The sequence below is a fragment of the Acinonyx jubatus genome, chromosome F2 (genome assembly GCF_027475565.1).
Source record: "Acinonyx jubatus isolate Ajub_Pintada_27869175 chromosome F2, VMU_Ajub_asm_v1.0, whole genome shotgun sequence".
NCBI lineage: Eukaryota > Metazoa > Chordata > Mammalia > Carnivora > Felidae > Acinonyx > Acinonyx jubatus.
In genome coordinates, this window is record NC_069394.1 from 65,148,502 (window position 1) to 65,159,693 (window position 11,192).

General features: G+C 35.7%; 1 protein-coding gene across 5 annotated transcripts in view; it reads left to right on the forward strand.

The window, feature by feature from the left end:
* The window catches only part of PPP1R42 (protein phosphatase 1 regulatory subunit 42), a 51,867-nt gene that overhangs the window by 30,975 nt on the left and 9,700 nt on the right, over positions 1–11,192 (forward strand). For 4 of the 5 annotated variants that reach the window (XR_008292814.1, XR_008292815.1, XM_053208621.1 and 1 more), the window contains 2 exons: positions 2,474–2,591; positions 6,365–6,496. Coding sequence is in view for 3 of the 5 variants with exons in the window: in XM_053208621.1 (XP_053064596.1) it covers positions 2,474–2,591; positions 6,365–6,496 (250 nt within the window). In the remaining 2 variants the exon portion in view is untranslated. Of the gene's footprint in view, positions 1–2,473; positions 2,592–6,364; positions 6,497–9,694; positions 10,082–11,192 lie in introns of those variants that run through there. The other variant, XM_053208623.1, reaches the window with a different exon arrangement.

Consider the following 11,192-nt stretch of genomic DNA (forward strand, 5'->3'; position numbering starts at 1 on the left):
AAATCTTTACCTATAGTTTTTATGTCTGCAAAGTTTGCTAAATCAATAAAATGATCTGAAAAGTTCATCTCACAATCAGATATATTAGTGATTTACTTCATTGGTTTTCTGAGGACCATTTATCATGAGGTAAAGCATCTTCAGAATGAATGGTGGAAATAAAAAATTTGATGTGCTTGCCTCTTAGATAAACTAAATATCTGATTTATAAGACACAAACGAACAAACCACTATGGCCTGTCATGTTTTTCCAGTTTCTAATTTATTCAACCTCTGCTCAATATTGATCCTGACAAGCAGAGTAACCCAAAGATAAATTTATTCACTCTACAGTTTAGTCAGAAACAAGCCAAAAATTATAGATTTTCCCAGGCAGATGATGACAAGCAGTCAGGGGGATGACAAATGGCTGTCTTTAGATTTAGTTAGGACAGTTGGACCAGACATTTCCAATAAAGATTGCATGCTGGTCAAATACAGGTTCATCAGTGGCCATCATTAATTGTAGAGCAAGCACTGCCAGTTCCTGCAAGCGCCTATACAGAAGCTTGGGCACCAGCCCTGCATTAGAAATAGAATCAGCTCCTCAGTATTTTGCAGCACACCTCTAAGTGATAGCATGACATGATCATTTATCAAACAGAGACTGTCCAGAAGAATGTCTGCTCCCTTTAGTAACACTGAAGGGCCGGAAAGTGAAAGCATTTTATTAAAGACAGGAAGGCAATGAACTACCAGAGCGTATCCAAAGGGTAATCATATTTCAGCATAGGATTAGTTTAGTCTTAAATAAACATACACTGGAGGGAGTATGTTGAGGGTCATTTATCAAGTGAGGAACAATTAACTAAACTCTACAGGACTCGCTTTATCTATTAAATTTAAAGTTCTCTTATTATTAACTTTCGGGACGATGGGCATCATATTCAACACTACAAAAAGACATTACACAATTCCTTCCTTAGAAGTTTTTAGGCTAAGAGAAATACAGTGAAACTATCACATAAAATAATCGTGGCTGTATCAAAGGCTGTTGAACAAATACTGTGGACAGGGCATAATCCAGGGCCCAAGACTGAAGGATGAAGTTACAACTTCTGAAGAGAATTTTATTATAAGAAGTCAACTACTCATCGGTGAGTCAGGAGCTTATTCTTCCTTACAACAGTTTTTGCTCTTTATTGACCAAAATTAAGAGAAAGGTTATAAGCCGAGGGGTGGTAGGGCAGACAAAAAGAAAACCAACATATTTATTACTTCCCTTCTTTGTTCCAGACACTTTATATGCCACAACAAATAACCCTAACTATTTTCACTTTATAAACGAGGACACAGATTTGACTAAGGTTATACAGTAAGCAACAGTGCCAGAAAGGTTGGGGTTGTCTGTATTTTTTTAAATTCCTATATATTTTTCACAAATTATATATTTAGATACCTCAGAGTCTGGTACAGAGCTTAGCCCATGATTCAGTAAGTATTCTGTTGAATAATGAAGTAGGTAGAATTGGAAATATTTTTACCATTTTATGTAGAAAAACATTGGTCTCAGGAAGACTAAGAGACCCACCAATCACTCTGCACTGGATCCTAGACCCCAACTGTCCTTGTAATTATTCCCCTAAAATATCATTTCTTCATGTAGACAGAGGCACATATCTGGATGTTCCAAATTTGTTACCTTCATGATATCACAAGAGTTGTGTGAGGATTTTTTTTTTCATGTAAGCTCTATGCCCAAAACAGGGCTTGAACTCACTACCCCAAGATCAAGAGTCACGTACTCTACCAACTGACCAGCCAGGTGCCCCCTGCGGGGATTTTTAACATGTGGAAAGGAATTGTTCTTACAAGCTCATAGTAAAAAAAAACAATTTTCTAAAATCTAAAGAATAAAATACAGCCTTATCAAAAGAAATTTTTCCAGGGCACTTGGGTAGCTCAGTCATTTAAGCATCTGACTTCAGGGGCGCCTGGTGGCTCAGTCGGTTAAGCGGCCGACTTCGGCTCCGGTCATGATCTCGCGGTCCGTGAGTTCGAGCCCTGCGTCGGGCTCTGTGCTGACAGCTCAGAGCCTGGAGCCTGTTTCATATTCTGTGTCTCCCTCTCTCTGACCCTACCCCGTTCATGCTCTGTCTCTCTCTGTCTCAAAAATAAATGTTAAAAAAATTAAAAAAAAAAAAAAAAAGCATCTGACTTCAGCGCAGGGCGTGATCTTGCAGTTCACGAGTTCGAACCCCACGTTGGGCTCTGTGCTGACAGCTCAGAGCCCAGAGCTTGCTTCCGATTCTGTGTCTCCCTCCCTTTCTGTCCTTCCCCCGCTCGCTCTCTGTCTCTCTCTCTCTCTCTCTCTCAAAAAATAAATAAAAAACAAAAAAAATTTTTAATATAAAAAAATAAAAAGTTAACTAATATGAAAGAAATACTGATGATTATGATATACTTGTGTCTTGCTTTTCTTTTCTAATTATAGGATTTGGAATTTTTACTGAACAAGTTGATGAAGCTGTGGAAAATGGATCTAAATGGAAATCCTGTTTGTCTCAAACCCAAATACAGAGACAGACTGATACTGGTGTCCAAATCACTGGGTACACATTTATATATATTAATATAATTTTCTTAGAGAAAGAGACCTGGTTAACTTTTTAGCTATTTTAACAGAAAACCTTGAGAAATACAAATATGATATCTAAATCTATAAAAATAGTCAACTTTAAATTCAATAATTAAATAAAAGCAAAAGTTAAAATTGAGAAATAAAACATGAAAAATATCTTCTGTTCAGAAATAATTAAGGCACCACATGCCCTTTCTTTAAAAAGAAAATGTAGCTGTTACCAACAAAAATGGTTAATCATAAATGTGTAGAACTTGCTGACCTTTTGCCAAATTCTCATTGCCACAAATCCTCTGAAGATCCCAAGAGATTCTTTAGCACTTGGAACTGTAGACAAAATTAATCAAAATTTTCATTGCTTGAAAATTGTCCTAAGAACGTACAAGTGTTCCCTTCATTTGAAAGGAGAGCAAGCTAGGGAGTCCCTTTAGGAGATCCTTAGAAATAATAACATCCTGATTGTGCACTATATTGGGGGTAATGGACCATAGCTTCTCAATAGGAACCACGTTATACAACATCAGAGAGATAAGGACTGCCTTCTCACAAAGGATATTTGTGAGGTTTCCTATATCTGAACTTCTATGAAATGCTATACTTGAGTATAAAAAGTAATGTATGGGAAAACCACTTCAAAGCACATAGCTGTAGTAAACCTTGATTAATCATGATGCTAGCGCAGCAATTCTCTTGGGGGTAGGGAGGAGCTGACAGAGGGTGTATCAGAAAAATCCAAGATTTTTCAAAATACATATCCAAGGGTCACACCCTGTCCACCACCCTTGACCCCACCAGTCAAGGGAAGGAAACAGAATACACTGGGAGAACAGTCATGTGTATTTTTTATAAGTCATGCAAATGAATCTGCAGTGCACCTTCCCCCAACTCTCCCATCTCCTTCCCTCCCTGCCTACCACATACAATTGTATTACTCCACTTACCTTAGGAAGCAGAGTAAATACAACTAATGTTAGATGATTAAGAACCTTCCAATATTAATGGAACCATTTCTGGAAACTCTTCTCATGATATAGTACTATAGGTGATGCAGTAAAAGATGTGGAGATAAGGTACTGATTTACAAATAAACAGGACTTAGTCAAAAAAATTTTTTAATAAATACTTTCTAAAACATATTTTGTGATTATAAAATCCATACACATTTTGTATAAAAATATACATTTCTTATAGAAATGCAGATAATATAGAAAAGAAAATGAGTATCATTCATAATCCCACCATAAATATGCTGTTAACACTTCGCTATACGTCTTTTCAGTCTCTTCTCTGATTCTAACTTGTCTTATTTTCATGTCCTTTCTTCCTAAATACAAAACCAAAATACAGAAAGTGAACTGAGGACCTGGTTTGATGTGTCCCAGTAAGGACTGTGGGGAGGCATTTCATGCTTTGTAAGTAACCCAGTCCTCACTAAACAGAATGACAAGCAACATACTTAGCATGAGTGGAAACAAATTTTATGTTAAGAACAACTCATTAAAACAAATCTCATAGGTCTCTGATCTTATGTCCATTACCTGGCTTCCCCTCCTGAACCACCTCTACATGATCATTGCTAAAAGATGAAATAAGGCTTACTGAGGCATAGTCTCCTAGTCACTACTCAGCTCTGTCTGGAACACTAACATGAGGAAAAAGGGATCATGGTAAAGGACTTGGATTTTTCATTCTTTATCTTTATAATAGATGTTTTAAAAATATGTATTGATTTACATATATCACATCCAAAAATACACTAACAAATTATACAATTAAACAAATCTTAAAAAGATATCAATAAATCCAAGTGGTTGGGAAAACTAAGCATAAAATAATAACTGTTAATGTAAAGTGCTAAATACTAAGATGCTTGATAATAGAACTTTTAACCAATTTTTTACATTATAATTTGGAGAGTATTAATTTCAGTTAAAATAAGTACATAAGGCAATTGTAAACAATTGTACTTCTAAGGTTTGTGGTTCTTTATATTTCCAGTTTCATCACTTTATTTTGTACATAGGGTCTAACAATATTATGAGTCATATTTAAGTGGCAATGTTAATACTTTCAGTAGTGTAATCAATATTTTATCAGGTTACTGTCATTTTCTCTATAAGAATATGATTTCAAAATTTTTTTATTTAAAAAAATTTTCTTTTAATATTTATTTATTTTTTGAGAGACAGCATGATCTGGGGAGGGGGACAGAAAGAGAGGGAGTCATGGATTCTGAAGCAGGCTTCAGGCTCTGAGCTGTCAGCACAGAGCCTGATGAGGGGCTCAAACTCATGAACCATGAGATCATGACCTGAGCTGAAGTCAGATGCTTAACAAACTGAGCCACCCAGGTGCCCCTGATTTAAAATTTTTTACTACATTCTTTTCTCATTCTGGAATCCAGTGGAAGACATTACATGGATGATAAGAGAAAATATATATTTAATTTTAAAAACTACCATATAGAGGGCGCCTGGGTGGCTCAGTCAGTTGAGCTTCTGACTCGATTTCGGCTCAGGTCATGATCTCACAGTTCATGGGAGGGAGCCCTGCATCTGACTCTGCGCTGACAGTGTGGAGCCTGCTTAGGATTCTCTCTCTCCCTCTCTCTCTCTCTGCCCCTCCCTATTCACTCTCTCTCTCAAAATAAATAAACAAACACAATAAAGGCCCAAAAACTACTATATAGAAAAGATAGTCTTTTTATCAAGTGAAGGCCACCTGTATTCATGTGATTACATGTAACACAAAATATCCTATAAGGGAATAGTTTAATATTTTATAATATATGTATTATGTACACATATATAATGGAATACTGTCAGCCATTAAAAATTGTGTTTAAAGAAAGACTTGGTAAAACGATCACAATACAATATTGAAAATTAGAATGTAATACTGCATAGAGTTCCAATTTTATATAATATACACACACATATACACATACATGGATACATAAACAGAAAACAAAAAATGTTAAAAATATACTGTTAGTGGTCTTTAGTGATTATTTCTGGTTGTAGATATAGGCAATATTAATTTTTTTCTTTTTCCACTTTTGTATTTTCCAAATATCTTACAGCTTACAAAAAATTTTTTGTGTAACTTAGATGCTCAATTTTCATAACTTTTTTAGAGGAACAAGATATAAATGTAGTTGAAATCTTCACAGAACCAAGAAGCTAGATTTGTGGGTTGTTCCTATTATATTTATATCCTATATAGTAAGCATTATTAATATATGTGCTTTTAAAATACCAGGCTAAATGTATAAAACTTCTTCTTCACTTTAACATAAAATATATCTTGCTTTTCCCTAAGAATAATAACCATAATATGGAAATGAATAGATAGCATCTAATTTTTGTTGAATATGACAACATTTTTGTTTTCAAAAACAACAATATAGTTTATATAAGACCCCAGAAGGGAAACTATACATCAAATTGTTTACAGTGATTATCTTTGTCAGTGATGGGAAGGAGAGGTATGAGTAGTAATCACAGTCTTTTTATGTTTTTTTCCACTGTGTTTAAGTTGTTTATAATCAGCACATATTTTTTTTGAAATCAGAAAAAAATAATTAAAAATAAATAAAAGCTCAACAAGAACAAAGATGTGCAAATAAGGTATTTTTAAAAGAAATTACTTCAACTTATGGTATAATTTAAGTTCAGATATAATTTAAATATATTACCTATATATTTAAATACTGTATTTTTTAACATATGTATTTTTCTCTAGAATTTCTTGATGGAAAAGAAATTAAAAATATAGAAAGACAATTCCTAATAAATTGGAAAGCATCCAAAGATGCCAAGAAAATCAGCAAGAAAAAGAACAGTAAAAACGAGGATGCAAGTAACTCATACATAAGTAAGCAGACTGTCATTCATTCGTTGATCACTTCTACTAGCAAAGGGAATGTTCTATTCAACAAAAAAAACCCCAAGAAATAAGAAACTTTTGTTTAGATTCTTTGCTTAAGATTTGGGGTTTTTTTAAAACTTATTTACAATTCCTAAGAAATTCCACCTGCAATGTTTACATATGAAAATGGTGGCTACTATCAACAAAAGCAGTTCACATTGAGTCTGACTGTGTCAGTATGAAAACAGAGCCATGAGGGTGGAGGAAAATGTGTAATTTTATATCTGGCAAAAGTACATGATTTAATTATGTAAATGGTGAGACAACAATCAGCTACGTAAATTGTGAAACCTAAGTCCCTAGTACATTTGTTTAGCAGCAGTGCAAAAATCACATTTTCCATCAGGATAAAAAATAAAAATGTATGACAACCATATCTGTGGTCTATACTCTGTAGCCTGTCCCCTTTCTTATGTACATGCCCCACCACTTGAATTTGATTTGAATTTGATTATAATATGCTTACTGTTTTGTACATTACATTTTCTTTTTTTTTAATGTTTTATTCTATTTTCGATAGAGAGAGTGCGCACATGTGCGCAAGCAGGGGAGGGCAGAGAAAGTGGGAGAGACAGAATCCAAAGCAGGCTCCAGGCTCTGAGCCATCAGCACAGAGCCTAATGTGGGGCTTAAACTCATGAACCGTGAGATCATGATGTGAGACCAAGTCAGACACTTAACCACTGAGCCACCTGGGCACCCCAAGTTTACATATATTACAAAGGACAGGTCAACCTCCCTTGCCTAACTAATGCAACTAAATGTAGCCAAGTGTAACATGTAACAATTATCTTTTTTTTTTTAATGTTTATTTATTTTTGAGACAGAGACACAGCATGAACGGGGGAGGGTCAGAGAGAGGGAGACACAGAATCCGAAGCAGGCTCCAGGCTTCGAGCTGTCAGCATAGAGCCCGAACGGGGCTCGAACTCACGGACTGTGAGATCATGACCTGAGCTGAAATTGGATGCTTAACCAACTGAGCAACCCAGGTGCCCCACAATTATCTTTATCATATTTGGGAGCATCCTAGAATTCATTCTTCACAGAGTCTATAGTCCACAACATTGGAATAAGCCTCTACCTCTGTTCCATGATAGTGTTTGAATGCCAACAGTCCTCATTTCACAGCTAATGGGATAGGATCATAGGAAGGGGTTAGGCCAGGGGAATACGGAAAGGGAAACTAGAATACTGTAGTGAGGCTTTATGCATGGATACCACATCCTAGGAGCTCTGACAATCTAGAACAAGGAGGTTGAGATGAGTAGAAGCAGAGATGGAAAGGCATGGAGCTCTGATGATTTTGCCGTATCATGTCCACTGAATATGAACTATGGGAAATCATTTTGAAGAATGGGACTTTCTGAACTGACAGTATACTCATAAGTGAGTGGCAATGTGAATTTTTCAAGGTCTGAAACCTATAAAATGGACAGGAAACATTTCTTCTCCTCCATCTATCCCTGGCTGGTTTTGAAGGGCAGAACCAGATCCAGGATAAAAATTCCAGTATTTTACGTGTTTTCAGTTTTATACCAAAGATGCCAAAGTACTTTCTTAATATTGAAATACTCACAAAATTCAGTACCAGTCCTCACTCGCAAATTGAACCTATTCTAAAAATAATGCAGTTTTCTCCATCTTAATAGATTTTAAAAAAATTCTTCCTACTTCAGAAATAATTAGGTTAATCTGTTTTTAACTTCTCCAGTGAAATTCAACAAAATAACGATTATAATGTGCCCTAAAATTTATACTTTAAAAAAACTACACTGTCGGGCACCTGGGTAGCTCAGTCGGTTAAGCGTCAGACTTCAGCTCAGGTCATTATCTCACGGTTGGTGGGTTCGAGCCACACATCGGGCTCTGTGCTGACAGCTCGAAGCCTGGAGCCTGCTTCAAATTCTGTGTCTCCCTTTCTCTCTGCCCCTCCCTCACTCGCTTGCTCTCTCTCTCTCTCTCTCAAAAATAAACATTAAAAAAAATTTTTAATTACACTCTCATCTGATTTTCTCAATAAAATCCTCATTAATTTCTTCATAATCTAGTGTGACCACTAACTTAAAAAAGCAATCGTTAAAGCCATATAGATACAGTAACAACAAACTATCTGAAAAGTAAATTAAGAAAACAATCTTATTTACAATAGCACAAAAAAGAATAAAGCACCTACAAGTAAATTTAACTAGGAAGGTAAGAAAAAAAAAGATGAAAGAACTGTATACTGAAAACTACAAAACACTAATGAAAGAAATTAACACAAAAGTGAATGGAAAGACATCCTGTGTTCATGAAATGGAAAATTTAATATTATTAAAATGTTTATAATACCCAAAGCAGTTGACAGATTCAGTATAACCCCTATCAATATCTTAATGGCATTTTCACAGAACTGAAAAGAACAATTCTAAAATATATATGGAACGATACAGGACTACAAATAGCCAAATCAACCTTGAGAAAAAAGAACAAAGCTGGAGGCATCACACTTCCTGATTTCAAAATGTATTACAAGATACAGTAATCAAAACTGGCATAAAACAGCCATACAGACATAGGGAATGGAATATAAAACTCAAAAATAAATCCATCTATAAATGGTCAGCTGATTTTCAACAAGGGTGCCAAGAATACACAGTAGGCAAAGGATACTGAATTGTTAAGAAAGCTGGATATCCACACACAAAAGAACACTTATCTTATACTATACACAAAAATCTACTCAAAATGGATTAAAGACTTAAACATAAGACCTGAAACTATAAAACTCTAGAAGAAAAAATAGGAGAAATGCTTCATGACATTGGTCTTGGCAATGATTTCATGGATATGACACCAAAAAACACAAGCAACAAAAACAAAAACAAACAAGTGATAGGAAGTACATTGAATGAAAAAGCTCATGCTTGGCAAAGGAAATAATGGAGTGAAAAGAAAACCTACAGAACGGTAGAAAATACTTGCAAACTATACATTTGATATGGGGTTAAGTTCCAAAATATATAGAACTGCTACAACTCAACAGCAAAAAAAACTAACAACCACATTTAAAAATGGGCTAGGGACTCGAACAAGCATATCCCCAAATGGCCTAAAAGTATATTTAAAAAAAATTTTTTTAACGTTTATTTATTTTTGAAGGACAGAGAGACAGAGCGTGAGCAGAGGATGGACAGAGAGAGAGGAAGACACAGAATCTGAAGCAGGCTCCAGGCTCTGAGTTGTTAGCACAGAGCCCAACGTGGGGCTCGAACTCACAAACCGCTAGATAATGACCTAAGTCGAAGTCCGATGCTTAACTGACTGAGCCACCCAGGCGCCCCTAAAGGTATATTTTTAAAATGCTGAATGTCATTAATCAACATGGAAACGCAAATCAAAACCACAATGAGGTATCACCACACACCTGTCAGATGGCTATTATCAAAAAAACAAAAGACAGCAAGAGTTGGTGAGGATGTAGAGAAATTTGAACCCTTGCACACTGTTCGTGGGGATGCAAAATGCTGCAGCCACTATGAAAGATAGTATGGTAGAACTATCATATGATCTAGCAATTCCAGTTTTAAAAGTAGAACTATCATATGATCTAGCAATTCCAGTTTTCTGTATTCATCCAAAAGAACTGAAATTAAGATCGTGAAGAGACATTAGCACTCCTGTGTTTGCTACAGCACCATTCACAAGAGCCAAGATGTAAAAACAACTTAAGTGTCCATTGACAGATGAATGGATAAAGAAAACATGGTATATACATACAATAAAATACTATTCAGCATTTAAATTTTTTTTTCAACGTTTATTTATTTTTGGGACAGAGAGAGACAGAGCATGAACGGGGGAGGGGCAGAGAGAGAGGGAGACACAGAATCAGAAACAGGCTCCAGGCTCTGAGCCATCAGCCCAGGGTCCGACGCGGGGCTCGCACTCGCACTCACGGACCGGGAGATCGTGACCTGGCTGAAGTCGGACGCTTAACTGACTGCGCCACCCAGGCGCCCCTATTCAGCATTTAAAAAGAAGGAAATTCTACAACATGTGTCAACATGAATGAACCTTGAGGACATTATGTTAAATAAAATAAGTCAGTCACAGGAAGACAAAATACTGCATGATCCCACCTATATGAGGTATCTAAAACAGTCAAATTCATAGAATCAAAGAGTAGAAACGTGGTTGCTAGAGGCTGGGGTAAGGAGGAAATGGGGAGCTACTAATCAAGGGGCCTTAAACAAGATGAATAAGCTCTGGAGATTTACATTATCTATCGCACCTATGATCAAAAACAATGTATTGTATACTTAAGAATTCATTAACGAGGTAGATCTCAAGTTAACTGTTTTTACCACAAACATTAAAAAAAAAAAAGCTCTGCACAGCAAAGGAAACAACAAAAGTAAAAGACAACCTACTGAATGGAAGAAGATATTTGCAAATGATATATCCAATAAACGTTTGGCATCCAAAATATATAAAGAACTTACACAAGTCAACACCAAAAAACCAAATGATCCAATTAAAAAACGGGTAGAAGATATGAACAGACATTTCTCCAAAGAAGACATACAGATGACCAATAGACACATGAAAAGATGCTCAACATTACTCATCACCAGGGAAATGCAAATCAAAACAATGA